Below are 18,508 nucleotides of genomic sequence, written 5' to 3' on the forward strand. Positions count from 1 at the left end.
AAAATTAGAAATGGCTGAAATAACAAAAATGATGTAGAGCTTTCAGACCTCCACTAATGCAAAAAAGGGCATATTCATAGAGTTCCGAAATCAATATTTGGTGGAATACCGCTGGTTTTTAATCACAGTTTTCATGCATCCTTGCATGTTCTCCTCCACCAGTCTTACACACTGATTTTGGGTAACTTAATGTCACTCCTGATGCACAAATTCAAGCTGTTCAGCTTGGTTTGATGGCTTGTGGTCATCCATCTTCCTCTTGATTATATTCCAGTGGTTTTCAATTTGGTAAAATGAAAGAAACTCATTATTTTTAAGTGGTCCCTAATTTTTTTTTCTCAGAACTATAGGACACTTTATAAGTAACTACCAGCCATTTTATAAGTAAACACATACCTTGTGTTTCCATGTGCTGGCCACTTTATAGGAAACACTTATTTTCTGCTTCACATCGCTGTCCATGTTATTAGAAATACACCATCTGTTAGTTTCCTTTTATTGGTCATTATATTTTTTAAACACCAGTTTTGTGTGTGCTGTTAGAAATGTCCATCTTGTTGCATCCTCACTGGACATTTTATTGGAAACACCTGCCTTTTACACTCCTATTCACTGTCCAGTACAACAGATGTTCACAATGTTCACTGGCCTTCTTATTAGAAACCCCAAACCTCACACGGGTGAGGAGCTGCTTTACGCATCTCCCCAGGTTTTAATTGAGTAGAGCAGCATGATCTCAGCATTAAAGTGAAAGATTAAAGTGAGTTTTAGCTGCTGGAGGGGAGTCAGTCTCTCAGGAGGACTAACACGAGTGCTTCTGAAGTCTCGGCTCCAGCAGTGTTTCTGTTTTGATCCACAGTTGGCTCAGTTTTGAACTCCTTGTGATGCAATCCTGTTACGCTCGCATGACATCATCTGAATTCAGCTGTGGGGTGTGGAGCACACAAAAACAGGAGGTGAATACAAAGCCAGACTCTTTAAAAGCAGAACCCAGGCTCTGTAAGTGAAAAAGCACTTCTAGGAATGGACAGATGAGGGCGCTATTGCATCAGAATGGTCCTGCGGTCAGATACCTTCATCCAGTCAATTCTGTCCAGACAGCAGTTTACAAATACACTAGAGAAGAACCCAAATCATGATAAAATGTCCTTATTATTATTTTTTTTTGACTAAAGAGTTTTATACAGTAAACCTGGTTGAAGGACTCATATTATGGAATAATGTATGTGTAATTTTTTTAATTTTGTAAATGCTGCTCTTTTTTTCTATTACCCAACCCACTTATTAGGACTCCCCCTATCACTAGTGATGCCCCAACACCTCCTCCGATACATGTGAAGTCAGCCAACAACCTCTTTTTGAACTTCTGCTGATGATGCAGCATTGCTGAGTAGCATTACAGCACTCTCAGAGGAAAGCGCAGCGACTCATTTTCAATACATCAGCTCACAGGGGCCTCATGCTGCAGACATCACCCTAGTAGTGATGATTGAAAAGAGTGCCATCTATCCTCTCTGAGAGAGCAAGGCCAAATGTGCTCTTTCAGGACTCCAGTAGCCAATGGCAAGCTACATAAACAGGATTCGAACCGGCGATCCCCTGATCATAGTGGCAGCACTTAGCAATCTGGACCACTTGGAGCCCCTGCTGCTATTGTTTTTAAACCTACTACCTTTATGAAAGTAGCTGCTTCATCGCATTGTTTTTGACGTTACAAAAATCTAAACATTTACATCCCTCACCTAAAGTGGCAAGAAATAGTATGCAAACACTTTGGCATTTTTTTATGTTTTCTGCATAGATTTGTCATAAAATGTGACAGTCTGGACTGGACAGTCTGGGGCTGAGCACATCACTGTGCAACTGGCTGCTAGGCAGGGGTTCCCCAAGGATGTGTGCTGTGCCCCCTTCTGTTCACTCCCACGACTGACCCACGACTGCACACCAGCATACACCTCCAACCTCTTTGTTTTTGTTTGCGGATGACGCGACGGTGGTGGGACTCATCAGCAACAGCGATGAGTCACAATACAGGAGCGAGGTGAGCCGCCTGGCCTCCTGGTGCAAACACAACAATCTCTCTCTGAACGCAGAGAAGACCAGGGACATTGTTGTGGACAGAACACACTCCTCTGTCCATCAATGGTACTGCTGTGGAGAGGGTGAGCAGCAGCAGCAAGTTCCAGACATGTGCACGTCACAGAGGAGCTCTCGTGGACCACCAACTCAACATCATTGGCCAGAAAGGCTAATCAGCGGCTCTACTTTCTCCGCAAGCTGAGAAAAGCTGAAGCCCCCACCCCCATCATGAGCACCTTCTACAGAGAAAGCCCTCCGCTTGTCAGGAGACCCCACCCACCCACTAGACAGCTTCTTCAGCCTGCTGCCATCAGGGAGGATACTGCCGTGTCTCAGGGCTAGAACCAGCAGATTGAGGGACAGCTTCATCCACCAGGCTGTGAGTATGCTCAACTCTCTCTCTGCTCTAGCCCCCCTCCTCCCAATCCTGCCCCCAGCACACACTCACTCAGACTCCTTACCACCTCTAATACTCTGGAATCAACAGAGTACTGGACCTTTTTTTTAAAGAACTGACATGCACTCACAAACTCCACACACCTGCACTAAAACTGTGACATTTAAAGAACTCTATGCACTTGTTCACTTTACCAGCTTTACCACCTCGGTATTTGCACTAATTTTCTATTGTCTTGTGTCTCTTGCCTCATGTATTCAGACTTAACATTGTGTTATAAGCACAGATATAGATAGAGTGCAGCTTCTTTCTGAAGCACACATATAATACATGAAAGTGACTGCTTAGAAATGGAAACAAATACTATGTAGTTTGGCTCAATGGCCAAATTATTAGGATCACCTAACTTTTATTTTCACTCCCTGGCTGCTTTACTGGAAACGCCTAGTACATTCACTGCCCACTTTATTAGAAACCTATAAGATTCCCTCATTATTGGCCACTTAGCTGGAAGCACCTACCGTGTAGCTTGTTATAAACCCATACCATATACTTTGACTCAGTCTAAATGAGTGTCTGAAAACTGGTCCGGTCGCTTGTCCTACGCCAAGGGCAAGGGCAGGCTAGTGCCCAGACAGCATGGCACAGAGGCCTGTGTGAGTCTTAGATCCAACGCTGTGTTTCCTGACTCCTGCTCCAAACCTAAGACATGATAAATGTCCCTGTACAGCAGGAATCATTCTCTAATGCATGCAATATGAAACACATGAACATGTTTTACTGAGAGCAGGTTGCACTGCAGGAAGCGTGCAGGTGTGTTTCACTGCATTGCATTTCTGCAGAAATCATTTTTACCATTTATGCATACAATACAATTTCATCCCATTGTGTTGCATGATTATCGCTGCGGGTTATGACTCTCAATCTCTCTGTATCATTCTCTCTCTCTCATTCTTTCTCACTCTCATTCTCCATCATTCTGTCTCTTTCAATCTCTCTCTCATTCTTTAATATTCTCTCTCTTCGTTTTCTCTATTATTCTCCCTCTTTCTCTCTCTCTTTTATTCTCTATCATTGTCTCTCATTGCCTCTTTATTATTCTCTATTATTCTCTCCATCATTATTCTCTCTCTTTTTCTCTTTAATTCTGTATCATTTTCTTTCTCTCATTCTTTTTCATTCTCTATCAGTCTCTCTTCAGTCTCTCTCTTTCTCTATTATTCTCTCTCTCTCTCTCTCTCTCTCTCTCTCTCTCTCTCTCTCTCTCTCTCTCTCTCTCTCTCTCTCTCTCTCTGTCTCTTCTTGCACGGGATTGGTTGTGTTGTCTTGCGTCCTTCATCCAGCCCTCCTTCCCGCCTTGAGTTGAGATGCGGAGTTTGATTCATTTCATTGAACCGATTCTTTTAGAACCGCCTGTTTCCAATGGTTCATTCAATAGAAAGATTCACTAAAATTCATCAAAATATAATGAGTCCGATTTTCACTGTTTCGCACTTCACCGTCATGCCATCTAGAAATGTGTATATATTTAAAATGAGTAAATAAATCGAATTGTATTTACTAGCCTGAGTCAGAAATAAGTGCAGGAATGCCTTATGAATCAGTTCAAATCTGCCAGAGGGGATATTCCCGGTTTTTAATAATTATACAGGCATTGCAGTGCATGACCAATTTTAATACACAATTTTTATGATGTCACAACAATTAACAACTAATTCTACAAAAACAATAATTCAGAAGGTTGGCCTCTTATATTCACATTGAAAATAAATCTGAAATTTGAAAAACTGACCTTTTGATCAGGCTGCTTTTTACTTTAGCTTTATGATAGATATACAGCTCTGGAAAAAAATAAGAGACCAATTTAGTTTCTGAATCAGCTTCTCTGATTTTGCTATTTATAGGTATATGTTTGAGTAAATGAACATTGTGGTTTTATTCTATAAAACTAGACACTTCTCTCAAATTCCAAATAAAATAATTGTCATTTAGAGCATTTAATTGCAGAAAATGAGAAATGGCTGAAATAACCAAAAATATAGAGAGCTTTCAGACCTCAAATAATGCAAAGAAAACAAATTCATTCATATTCATGAAGTTTTAAGAGTTCAAAAATCAATATTTGGTGGAATAACCCTGTTTTTTAATCACAGTTTGATGCATCTTGGCGTGTCTAACACACTGCTTTTGGATAACTTTATGCCACTCCTGGCTTGTGATAATCCATCCTCCTTATTCTTGATTATATTTCAGAGTTTTTTTTATTTGGTAAAATCAAAGAAACTCATCATTTTTAAGTGGTCTCTTATTTTTTTCCAGGTCTGTATATTTTAAGGATTTTACAATATGCCTGCACCCTATGCAATGCTGTATGTTGCTGTCTAATGTGGTTACCATTTACACATATTTACAATAATTCTACAATAAAACTGTTCAGTGTATTTATTAATTGTACTGTATGTATACATGATTATATTGTTTATGTTTATTTCATTATATTGTTATTACTGGGATGTTTAGTGTTGTAAGAATTGTAACAACGGTCCTATACTGTAAATGTACAACAGGCCTATACTTTACTGACAATTACAATGGGCCGAAATGTGCTGTAAATGATTTTATTATGTAAAAACTGAAAATATTAGGCCTGCATATACTATTTATGTCCCGTAAATGTAACTCTGACTCGGTTCAATCGATGTACTGGAGGAAGATTCAGTTCAAAGGAACCGATTCGCTGGAGAGTCATTCATCGGTGGCGTTGAGGTAGACGGAGAGGGAGAGGAGGGAGCGCGCGCTAGCTGGCTAACCAATTTTCAAATGAATCATCTTGGCTTTTCTCAGTCTGTTAGCTGACACTGTTTTTGGTCGCCTTCTGTAAGTTCGCCTGGCGGAGACGGCCGTGTTTGAGGTAAGGGCGGGAGTGTGAGGGGATGTAATGCGATTTTGGGTGGTTTTCTGTGATTTTATTTATTTATCTCGCGGCTGTGGCGGTGTGTGTGTGTGTGTGTGTGTGTGTCAGGTTTGTGGAGAAACGCTGGGATTCGGGTAACGGCTCGCGCCTGTAACGGTCGCGGTTGATGCTGAGGGGGATAAATATGGACCTTAAATATGTGTACAAAATTGTATTTTTGTGTTATATTAGGTGTATTTAACACAAACAAAGCCTGTATATTTGCTGCCTTTATTCCTTGCAGAGCGTTGCTATGGACGAGGCTGAAGTTGGCTCCTTATTGGCCAGCGTCTTATTTTATCTCTCCGTTCCACCTTAAGCCGTGCGGCGGCTGCGTTCGGGAGAACGGAGCTCGCTACAGGCGGCTTAACGTGACTGCTGCAGAAATTTAAGGTGGAACGGAGAAATCGAGCTCCTCTGACACAGCTGACACAGCTGGAGGATTAAATAATAAAGAAAACCAGTACATTCTCACTGAATATGACCCAATAATATTGTGTTTTGTTTCAGAGGGCTGTGTTACAACAGAATTAATTAGCTATCCTGTGTCCTTTGTGGGAGAAGTCAGGCTGTGCCTGTATACTGATGGTATACTGGGTGCTGATGATGATGATGGTGAAGATAACCTGGGTTTCTATGAACAGGTTGCAGAGGCAGGAATGGACGTGGCGTTTTCACACTATAACACTTCTGTAAGACCCCTGCTGTAGGATTGGGCCACACATGAGATGCTGAAAAAGAAAACAGTAAGATTAACTGAAGGAATTTTTTTGGATTTGGAATTAAACTATATATGTAAGTTAAGAATGTCATGATAATGTTATGTAATATTTGACTACACTATTTAAAAAAAGATAAGTTAATTGGGAAAACTATACACTTAAAATTATACTTTTGTACCCTTTTCTAGGACAAGCTCTAGCCTGTCAATGGGCATGCATTCTCATTGGAAATGAATGCATTTTAGTACAATGCATATACAGCTCTGAAAAAAAAAATAAGGGATCACTTAAAAAAAATTACGAGTTTCTTTGATTTTACCAAATTGAAAACCTCTGGAATATAATCAAGAGGAATATGGATGATCACAAGCCATCAAACCAAGCTGAACTGCTTGAATTATTGCACCAGGAGTGACATAAAGTTATCCAAAAGCAGTGTGTAAGACTGGTGAAGTTGAACATGCCAAGATGCCTGAAAACTTTGATTAAAAACCAGGGTTATTTCACCAAATATTGATTTCTGAACTATTAAAACTATGGATATGAACTTGTTTTCTTTGCATTATTTGAGATCTGAAAGCTCTGCATCTTTTTTGTTATTTCAGCCATTTCTCATTTTCTGTAAATAAATGCTCTAAATGAAAATATTTTTATTTTGGAATTTGGGAGAAATGTTGTTCGTAGTTTATAGAATAAGACAACATAAACAAAATGTTAATTTTACTCGAACATAAACCTATAAATAACAAAATCAGAGAAACTGATTCAGAAACTGAATTGGTCTCTTAATTTTTCCCAGACCTGCATATTGAAGAAGATTAGTTAAGACGTTTGGTTCAAGTTTTCTTGAGTCTCTGCACGGATCATCCTCATACTAGACTACATACATCTCCTATGTTCTTAGTGGAGTGTAACGGTGTGATGTGTGCAGGTGTGATGGATCGTATAAACCAATAGGGTGTCAGAATATTTACTAAAGTGCTCCTATATGCTCAGTGGAGCTTAAAAATGGATTATGGATGTGGAAACACGCAGGTGGTCATAATGTTATGCTTAATCGGTGTATAATGATATACAGTACTGTAAGCAATTTGTGATATGACAATTGCTGTGATTTTAGAAATGAACATCTGATACGTATACATAACTGTATCTTGTCCAGAATAGCAATAAATGTAATTCATAAAAATCATGTTGTATATTCTGGAATGTTGCACTGACAGTCTCGTTGGTCTGTTCTGTGGTACAACGACATGGTCTGTCAATAAATTACTATATACTGCAAACTGTAAAATCATAAAGGTGAATTTTTCCAATTTCTTGCAGTCAGGCTCTCATAAACAGTAGTGTGTAATTTTGTACTGCTAACACTGATTTATGATTCACAGGAAAAACTGCAGAATTTTTAAATAATTCTCAGTCGGACATCAAAACATTAGCATTGAGAAAATCTTAACTGAGAAACTGAAAGACGACCACATGACTAATCATTTTGAATGACTTGTTAGTAATCAATGACTAAAGAACTTTTTATTCTGATGACTCTGACAGGGTTACTGATATAAATAAAGGATTTAGAAAAATGATTCAGGGTGAAGGACAGGCATTAGCTGCTCACCCGTTATGTGGTGCAGTGTGTTCAAACTGTTCTGAGAAATGTCAACACTGTGGGGCAAATATTAAATCTGATTTGAGAAATGCATAAAAGCGACGATCTGACATAGACATTACTGGGAAACCCTTGCACCCGTTTATCCAGCTAAAATTGCCAGTTGGAAGCTCAAAAATACATTTATATATATATATATATATATATATATATATATATATATATATATATATATATATATATATATATATATAAAACTGAAAATGCACACCTTAAACAAGCTGAATACAAGTGTTTTACAAATAACAATATGCCCAGGGAACAATGAACAAATAAAATGTTAAACAGTTCAGTTTAGGTTTTCCAGTTGTTGTCAACTCAGTTGTAATGATTAGTTTTACCATACCATGTCCATCCTAAAACAGAAGGATAACATTGTCTATACAGCCATAACATTAAAACCATTGGCATAAAATTGTGATCCACCAAAATTGAGTAGCTCTCGTCTACCAAGACGTTAGCAGCAGGTTCTTGATTCCCTGTAAATTATTAGGTGAAGCCTACAAGAGCAAAAATGAGCCCTGGGCACCCATGACGCTGTCACCGGTACACTGGTGGTCTTTTTGTGAAGCATCTTTGGTAATTACTGACCACTACCTGCTGGGAACGCTACACCAGACTTGCCTGATGTTTCGGAGATGTTCTGACCCAGTTGTCTAGCCATCACTTATCAAAGTGTCTCAGTTTCTTTTACTTGTCAATATCTATTTGTTCTGCTTCCAACACATCAGCTTCAAGAACTAACCTGTCAGTGTTTTAATCTTATGGAATAATGATGATCATTGAATGGACTCTGTTGAGATGATAATAATAGTAAAGTTTTTCTGTTGATATGCACATAATGTTTCAACCGGTAGCATGTCACATATCTCTTTTAATACTGATACTGGAGGGCGCTGATTGGCCCAGCTGTCTTAATTACTACCACTATGATCGGTTGATCGCTGATTTGAATCCCAGTCATGCAGCTTGCTATTAGCTGCTGGACTCTAGAGATAGCAAGGTCAAATGTGCTCTCTCTTGGCTCCAGCAGCTGATGGCAAGCTGCATGACTGGGATTCGAATCATCTGCTGGGTAGATGGCGCCCTCTACCCTCATTATTTCTAGGGTGATGTGGATCAGCACAAGCATGTGTCGGAGGAGACATGTGCTAGTCTTCACCCTCCTGGTGTTGTGGCATCACCACTGATGGGAGGTATACAGCTGAGTTGCAGCTGAATTGGTGAGAGAATTGGCCTAGCTAAATTGGGAGAAAATGGGAAAAAAAAATATATAAAAAATACTGAGACTGGAATGAGATACACAGTAAATACAATGATATTTTGTCATAAAATGACAGTCAAGTGTATTGTAATGCCATTTATCAGAATATGAATTAAATATCATTAGTTTTCTCACACAGTGTCAGAAACCACTTAAGCATTAGTCTTATAGAGACATTTTAGGCATGCAGTTAGCACCATGCTAATTGATGGAGCACAAGCTTCCATTACTGAATATTAACATTAGTCTCGCAACTCTAGTGCAGAATTGAAGGAATGAATTTGAGACACCACGTGTCCAGGCCAACAGAGCAGGTCAGTGAGCAGCTGAACAGAAGGCATGCTTGAGTGTAAGTGTTCCTCTCTTTTCTCCAGCTGTAGCAGCTGTCTTTTGGAGAAGCTGTTGTGCAGTGGCTCTGGATCATGGCGCAGACCAACAGCTTCGGCCAGACCAGCAACGGAGAGACGGACGACTCTCCCAACATGCTGGTCTACAGAAAGGTAATCCCTTTTACATTACATATATACAGTAGGAATGTGTGCATGGAGAAGCTGAAGGAACCTTAAGCAAAGGCAGAATTCCAGGCATGAGAAGTGGTTACATGTAATGTATGCTTTTTTGTATTGTCATTTTTTTCCCCTAGGTCCATTCAAGTTTTTGAGTTTTTGTGAAAAACAGTTCTAAATCATTTTCGCATGGCCTTTTTCCAAAGGCGTATATCTCTTTTAGTTGTTGAACACTGAACAGGTTAATGATTTTTAAGGTTTTATTGTATCTTTAAGACACATCCAAGTTATGCGAATGACTATTTTAGATTTAGATATGATATTATTCAGACTGTTGTAATTCCTGTGATCGGCTGTGCTAGCTAAATGTTAAGATGTTACTGTTCTACATACAGTCTCTTTAAGTGCAGTTTTTAGGTTAAAATGAATGCTGCTTTGTTTTTACCTTGGTGCGGGTTGTATTTAACAGTCCTGTCATGATATTCATGGAATAAAGCAGAACCCCAAATAGCTCCACTCCTCCAAGCTGAGTCTCCCTTCAGCTGCTGATGTGCTCTATGGACAGGTGGGTTGTGGGTAGGGTGTCCGGGAACATGCAGGCCGATAATTAGAGTAGAACTCCAGTTGAGATGAGGTGAGATTGGCTCTGTCTAGGAAGAGAGCTCGGGCTTTTGGATGTCAGCCAGACCCAATTTTTTTTTGTTCTGACTCATTTTCAAACCACTGTTGTGATTGTACACGAGACATCAGCCCATGTGCATGGAGGGAAGGCTGCTCTCTCTGTTTCTTTATTTTTCTTTTATCCCTTTTAAGATTAAGCCATTTGTGTCAGTGGGACAAAAAAAATGCAAGACAAAAAGAAAAAAAAAGAGACAAAAGGAAGACTTTTATTATGCTCCATATGAACACACACAGAAGCTGTTACTTTATTATTGAAGATCCACAAAGATGCAGTGGCTTAAAAAGTATTTATACCCCTTGAACTATTTCACATTTTGCCACACTATAACCACAAACTTTAATATTTTTAACTGAAAGTTTAAGTGATCATTATGTTATGATACATAACCCCAACAATAAAATCAGTGCAATCCACTGCCTTCAGATGTCACTTAATTAGTTAATGGAGTCCAGCTGTGTGTAATTTAGTCTCAGCTGTATGCTGATCCCCATTGGATTCAATTGTTTGTCCAGCGGTGCTTTTCCACACCCATTACCGCACCTCTGGCACAATAACACTTACCACGGTCAAAGTTCAACATGGACCAACTTTGACCTTGTGGCAAGCAGCACTGTGACAGAAAATGCATGATGTGAGTTCACCTGACCAGGGAAAAACTGTAGTCCAAACAACAAAAACACATGTGTGATTAACTAATATTGAGAAACAGATACAGGGCTACAGAGGCAGTAGCCACACCACACACCAAAACACTGGTCGCAGAGGTGACGTGTTTTAGAAAACTCTGCCTGTTATTATCAGGCAACACCCAACATCAGAAGCATCACAATGTAACCACAATTAGCTAGCAGAGCAGAGCGGCAAGCAGCGCGGCATATCGCTGGCAATGTGAAAGCAACTTTAGAGAACACTAGTGAACATGATCATGGAGACCAAGGAAGTCACCAGACAGGTCAGAGATAAAGTTGAGGAGATGTTTAAAGCATGTTTAAGTTCTAAAAGCATATCCCAAGCTTTAAGCATCCCAAGGAGCACTGTTCAATCCGTATTCTACAACTTCAAACCTACCAATATATGGCCAAAGTCCCCCCAAACTGACAGATTGATTAAGAAGATTACTGGTCAAAGAAGCAGCCAAGAGGCCCATAGTCACTCTGGAGGAGCTGCAGAAATCCACAGCTCAGGTGGAAGAATTTGTCCACGCCGTGCACTTCACAAATCTGGTCTTTATGGAACACTCTAAAAAACAGAGGTACGATATGAGTACTTTTTTGTACTCAAAGGTACACTCTTCATAATTGTACCCTCCAAGGTACAATATTGGTCTTTACAGGGTCAGATTTGTTCCCTCTGAAGTACAAAGTAATTTTTAACAGCAATAAGTACAAATTTGTACCATTTAACCAAACAAAAGGTACATTCAGTATTCTGTATCACTGTACTAATTAACAATATATATTTTAATTGCACATTTTTTATTTGAAAGCCAGTCAATTTTGCATAATCAAGTTTTTGAGCCATATTTAGTTGATGATAATGTTTATAATCTTTATAATCTTAACTGGCACAAAAACCATGGGTACAAAAAAGGACTTTCATGAAAAGGTACTTTTTTGTACCTCAATATAAGGTACAGCCCCAGCGACAAGCTTTGTACTCTTTTAAGTACAAATCTGTACTTACTTTTCTTAGAGTGAAGAGTGGCAAGAAGAAAACCATTGTTGAAAGAAATAAATAAGAAGTAATGTTTGCAGTTAGCTACAAGCCATGTAGGAACACAGCAAACTTGTGGAAGAAGGTGCTGGGGTCAGATGAGACCAAAGATGGACTTTTTGGCCTAAATGTAAAGCGCAATGTGAGGCGGAAAAGTAACACCGCCCATCCCTCTTAAACATACTATCCCCACTGTAAAACATGGTGGTGGCAGCATCATGTTGTGGCTTACTGCTCCACATTAGGGGATATCAACTGTACTTTTGTGTAAAATAACTTATAATAACCCAACTGAATGATTATTAAATTAGTTGCCAGCTGTTTGTATAATCAATTTTAATCGATTAGATGTTTTAGCCCGAGTGATTTACGATCAATTCCATGAATTTATGAATGTCATCTCCAGCTTTAATAAGCCAGAGCAGCCATCATCTTATTGACAGCTCCAGTTGTCCAGTTGCTGCAGTTTATGTCAGGTGTAAACACATGCTGCACTGCTAGTTAGTAGCATCACACATGGTGGCCATCAAACGCACAAGAAACATGGCATAATCAGCTGAAAATAAACCAAACCAAAAAAAAAAGATACCTGACAGCTCTATCTCAGCTCCACTATTCTGAATGAAGTTAAGTACATTTTGTGCATACTTTTCAGCAGCTAATAATCCTGTAATGTTTTGTACGATTAGCTCCTCAGAGCTGCCAGTCAGCCGTGCTGATAAGAGACAGTTTTACAACTCCAGTAGTTCACTCTCTGATAAAGACAGCGGGATATCATTGGGCCGGGAGATTTCATGTACGAGTGACTTTCAGAAATACAGTTTATAGCTTACCATCCAATATGTGCAAAAATAGAAAGTAGAGAATGTTCTCAAACAGAATGAACACAGAGCTCATATGACGAGTACGGAGGAGCATGCTGTCGTGAATATTTACTCATTATTGGGAACAACATCAGACCTGAGCTGAGTGCGTTCCAGTTAAACATTTCCCATTTGGAACTAGGACTGGACGATAGGGGTGGGCGATATGGCTCTAAAATAATATCACGATATTTCAGGGTATTTTTGCGATAACGATATACTTGGCGATATAGAAAAACAGAAAAATAATTCGTGAATTTCAGGAATATAGTATAAGAGTTTAACAGCATAGTCATAATGTGGTAAAATAAATAATATAGCATAAAATAATATAATGCAGCAAAAAATATTGCAGAATATTTAGTGCATGCATATAAACTGCAAACTAAAACAATTATACAATAAATACACCTAAAGCTTCACAGTAAATAATAGACTACTTTTAAGACAGAACATCTTTGTTATCACGATATGAATTTTTAATATCACGATATATTGTATACGATATAATATTGCCCACCCCTAATGTAAAAAAATATATGAGCAATTCTCGATTACAATTCCAAATTTTTAATTCTTACCTTATTCTTATCCTCAGTGTAGTGCTGTCGGGCAGCTAGTGGTTAGCCGCTAATGCTAATGCTCCAGCCTTAGTGCTGGAGAAATTTGGGAATCTAAGCTTACTGTAAATAAACGGAAGCGTTTTACTTACCCAAAAAACAGTTTTTAGAAGAGAAATCTGTATAGATTAACATCCAACGCTCGGTTGAAAGAAAGTCTTTTTTATTACTAAGTTTTGTTTACTTAGCTTAGCTTTAATTAACTTAGTTAACTACCCCCCACAACCACCCAGCGGCGAGACCTGCTGAATTAGAAGTTCCTTATAGTGTCTTTCAAAATGCGCCTTATAATCCAGTGCGCCTTATGTATGAAAATAGACCAGAAAATTGACATTTATTGATATAGTGCAAAAAATACGGTATGTGGCAAAACAGTTACAAACAGCACCATTTTGAGCTATAAAATATTCATACTGTTTCTATGTGTCTTTTACATTTATTTTAAGGGAGTCAAATCTGTGCAAGCCCAATAAAACTGGCATGAAATCAACAGAGGACTTTAGTTTAGATAAGACAAGGTAAAAGCTTCCAAAACTGTCAATTAAATTTATATTAAATGGTAAACTGCCTTTGGAAGTCTGGCAGACAGATACATGAAATTACATAAACACATAGACAAGTAAATAAATGAATACAAAAGAATAAAAAGCACACAGACTATGTGCTTTTTTATGTGCTGCCTGATGGCATCAACTGAAATAATGAGTAAAGACGATGAATAGGGTTGTAAACCTGAATTGCCTTTTTGATTATGGATCTGCTGTTTAAGTTCTGTAGTGACAACTGTTTATTATTTTTTAAAGCAGCAAGCAGATCCCTGTAACTTACAAGCAGCTTTTTTATTGAAAATATGAAAATAAGGAAAATATGACAATCTCTGCCACATAAAAGAGCTTCTGACAGGAGGAAGATTTACATTCTCTGAAAATTGCATTAAAACAGTAATTAAATTAATCATATTATTTTGATTAACCTTCCAACATTCTTTGAACTCTGATTCAAACGTTGAAATTCAAATGGATCACAGCATTAATGAGTTCAACGGGAACCTCTGGGTTATTCTGTATTATTCCACATGAAACACCCTACACCCTTTTTTGTTTGTGGTGTCAAAATAACCAGCAGCCAATCAGCAAAGAGGTCATTTGCACACAAGCCTTAAAACACTAACTGTGTTCAATTTTAGTCACAATAAAGTATTTACTATATAGTGAACTAACTAGGGAATGAACATACAACAAACTACACCTTATTTTTCACACTATAAGGCGCACCAGATTGTAAGGCGAACTATCAATAAACAATCTAATTTCTGGTCTATTTTTTTATACATAAGGCGCACCAGATTATAAGGCACATAATTTAATTTTAATCAAAGTCATACGATCGCTGAATGTTAATCTACACAGATTTCTCTCCTAAAAAAATATTATTTGGGTAAGAAAAAGCGCTTCTATTTATTTACAGTAAGCTTAGATTTCCAGATTTCCAATAAGGCTAGCCAGACAGCGCTACACTGAGGAACCCTGAGTGTTCCGGTAACCCAGATCGATATTAGCTAACGGTTCCTCCCACATAGCTTAGTTAGCGGGTAATGCTAATGCTGCTCCAGCAGTGCTAGATGGGGTTAGCAGGAAGGTACAGTCTAATAAACTCACCTCTGAACAACGAAAGAGCTAACTAGTGTTTATCGTGGTTAGTGGGTAATGCTAATGGTGCTCCAGCAGTGCTAGCCAGGTTAGGAGCAGGCTACAGGCCGATAATACTCACCTCTGAACAGCAAAAGAGCTAGCGCTTAGCATGGTTTGCAGCTAATGCTAATACTGCTCTAGTCTCGAGTCTCGGTGCTGGAGAACTAAACTGTAAAAATAAACTATAATGCTGTAATTCAGTGGAGTGGCTTTACTGCTCCTTACAACTTGACGCACCGGATTATACGGCACACTGCTGATTTTTGGGAAAATTTAAGTATTTTAAGTGCGCCTAATAGTGCAAAAAATATGGTATCTTTATAGTTTCTACCACTCTGAGGACCCCTGTCACAATACCACGCAATGCATTATGGTACACAATGGAAATTCTAGCTTATACAATCTGTACACTACTTTTTCAGTGCATTATGGGTGTTTAATAATGAACTATATAGGGAATAACATGTACAGCTGAGATTTCGAACAGCAATATAGTGCTCCAGATCTGTAATAGGGAGCGATTCGGAACACAGCCACTAACAAAATTGGCCTGATTATTCTGAACCCAAATAAAGCAGTGAAAAGTGGCAGACCTAGATATTATTCAGGCATATTTTTGCTCACACTGGGTTGGGCATCTTACTGCACTATATGTGCAAATGTTTGGACACCCTTTTCTATTGAATGCATTCAGCTTCTTCTGCTGACACAGATGTGCAAATGCACACACACACAGCGTGTCTAGTCCTTGTAGAGAAGTACTGCCATCTGATTAGTACTCTCTGAAGCAGGTGAACCTGAATCTCTTGGCACCGTACCTAATGCTAGGCCTAGCTAGGAGGCTATAAAGCCCCAAGATTTGAGCTATAGAATTGTGCAAGAATTGTGTTGGGTGGTATCGTTAATTTTTTTTTAATACCAATACAATACTTTGAATTTGATACTGATACCCAAACAATACTTTTACAATTTACGTACTAATTTTCTGAGTTCTTTAAAAAATATCAGCATAAAAAGCTTGTTCGCTGTGGAAAAAAACAGACCTTTCAACCGGGGGGTTAAATAATCCACCCCGGGGATTATTTAACAAACATTTGTATAATTATATATAACTTTAATGATAACAATAATAAACAATATTTTGCATTATTATTTGTTTGCAAAAGTCTTATATTGTTATAGCCTGTAATTCTTGAGCTTGAGAATCTTCAGCAGAGCGTCAGTGTGTCAACAATTTGAAAGAAAATGAAGTGTGGATGAATCTTTAGAAGTAGAGCCAGAATTTAGAGCATTTTAACATGTTTACCTCGCTTTACACTCTCCATGTTTGTGTGAATTTTGATACCCAGCCCTAAACTGCAGTGCAGTCAGATCCTCACAGCAATGCTCCCAAATCTAAATACCTTCTGTAAACTGTAGAGACGGTAGAGATGATCATCTGGAATGAAAACCCTTGATTTCAGAAGTTTTGATTCATAAGCAGGTGTCCCATTACTTTAGTACTTTTGTACTCGTGCTCTGTTATTGGCTGCTGCGTGTTGTTGCTCCTGCTGTGTACCATTCACACTCTACAAGATGCTGTTAGGTCATTATGGGCATGCAGCAATTCATTGCTCAATAATTCGGAGCTAAACTTGTGTAGCATTCGTATGGCATCACTGACTGGTCCAAACCAACCTCCCAAGTTTGCCTTGCAGTAGCGTAATTCACTAATGAATGGGAGTTGTTGTGAATGAGGCTTGTGATTCATGCTCATTGTAGAGCACATTGTATTTTTTTGTCAGCCCACAATTAAGTCTGACGAGTGATTAAAACGTGTTCTGTTTTTATCGACTTGTAACCGAGAGAACTGCAGGAGCAATCAGCCAATTCTCTTCTCACAAACAACCAGAAACATCTTCATTTCTGAATATCAGCATGCAGTCTTTTCACTCACAGATTCAGCTTGAAACATTAATTAACAGCAAAAGTCCTAGAAGCACAACACAGACAGAACTAGAACGAACACACACACACATGCACTCGCTCCATCTCCCTGCTCTTTTCTCCGCTCCCCAGGTGGGACCGAAGCATATTGTCAGATTGCCTCAGTCAAATTGAGCTGGGGAGAAAGTGAATCATTTGGCTGTCAGAGGCCGCCGAGGCTTCCTTCAGCACTTTGTCGTTTCTTTCCCTCTCCCTCCGTTTCTCTTTTCGTTTTATTTCCTTCACCCTTCAGTTAATTTCCACATTTCCTTTGAGCCACCTCGCCCCCATTACCCGAGGCAGACGAGCAGACACGCGAGCACACGCGCCTAAGAGATACGAGAAGAGGCCCAGTGTGAGAGACCCCCTGTCTGATGCTGGAGATGAACGCACAATCTCTGTTTGTTTCCACAGCTCATCAGACACGGCTGACCCAATTACTGAACCAGTACCTAATGCCCGGCTTCTTAGCGCTGGCCTTTTGCAGCATGGCGGACACAGCAGATAATAAGAGGGTTTATTAAGTACGAATGTTCAAACGTTCTTATTTAACCTTTCAGATCATCACATAAACGTCACATATAAACCTTGATGACTCAAGTTTTACATTGAACTTCATTGAAAGTTAAAAAGGCATTTTCCTCGTCGGGGAAGGATAAGATTTCAAAGGAGATAGAAGGTTTTGTGTTTGACAACAGCAATATCAGACAGCCCAAGTTGCAAAAATTTGTTTCAGCAACTGGACTGGAGCAGACTTGGATATACTTTAGAGTAGTCAGAGGAGAATTGAGTTTTTATGGGAGCCATGATGCTCCTTCCCTCCCAAAAAACATTGCCCGCCCACACTAAAAATTGATTGGCTGACTCACAGGCTCTTTGCAGAGAACGGGCCGATCAGAACCTTCTCTGTTTGGCGTGCGTTTCAGAAATATGCACACAAGGAAAGTAGTATCTCATTAGCCGTTTCTCAGTCTGCGTTCTTGTCTGTACTTGTGTTCTTGTGGACTTGGAAACATCATCATTCGCAGCCCGAGTACTGTTACATTTAGAAGTTTACTACAAGTTCACTACAAAAACCTGGATGAGTTCTTGCTCCTCCAGTTCTTGTGGATTCCTACAGTCCAATAACCCACAATGCACCTTTCAGCAGTATCGGAGGAGGAGAAGGTACATATCTGTAAGTTATACGTTTTGAACATAGTACTGCTGTGTGATAAAATAAAGTTTTAGGTTATTTTTAGATGAGAATGTCAGGGTTTAGACTTCTGCGAAAATGCGCTCCTACTTTTTGGGGAACAATGTTTTCTGTGCCCTTGAGAGAATGACGTCATCAAATACGCAGCTCAGCTGTTCCAATTACAGAACAACAGTCTCACGTCCTCCT

The 18,508-nt window shown here is 39.1% G+C and overlaps 2 protein-coding genes across 5 annotated transcripts in view; both read left to right on the forward strand.

Moving 5' to 3' along the window:
- slc22a15 (solute carrier family 22 member 15) overlaps positions 1-18,508 on the forward strand; it is a 239,121-nt gene that overhangs the window by 117,901 nt on the left and 102,712 nt on the right. The gene's annotated exons all lie outside the window — the stretch shown is intronic.
- The window catches only part of rgs7a (regulator of G protein signaling 7a), a 97,806-nt gene continuing 84,522 nt past the window's right edge, over positions 5,225-18,508 (forward strand). Inside the window, exons 1-3 of one of the 4 annotated variants that reach the window (XM_049463872.1) lie at positions 5,225-5,387; positions 6,074-6,175; positions 9,459-9,584. In XM_049463872.1, coding sequence (XP_049319829.1) covers positions 9,507-9,584 — 78 coding nt within the window. In that variant the 5' untranslated portion in view covers positions 5,225-5,387; positions 6,074-6,175; positions 9,459-9,506. The remainder of the gene's footprint in view (positions 5,388-6,073; positions 6,176-9,458; positions 9,585-18,508) is intronic. The other 3 variants (XM_049463871.1, XM_049463873.1, XM_049463874.1) reach the window with 3 other exon arrangements.

This window comes from Astyanax mexicanus, chromosome 14, assembly GCF_023375975.1.
Source record: "Astyanax mexicanus isolate ESR-SI-001 chromosome 14, AstMex3_surface, whole genome shotgun sequence".
Taxonomy (NCBI): Eukaryota; Metazoa; Chordata; class Actinopteri; order Characiformes; family Acestrorhamphidae; genus Astyanax; species Astyanax mexicanus.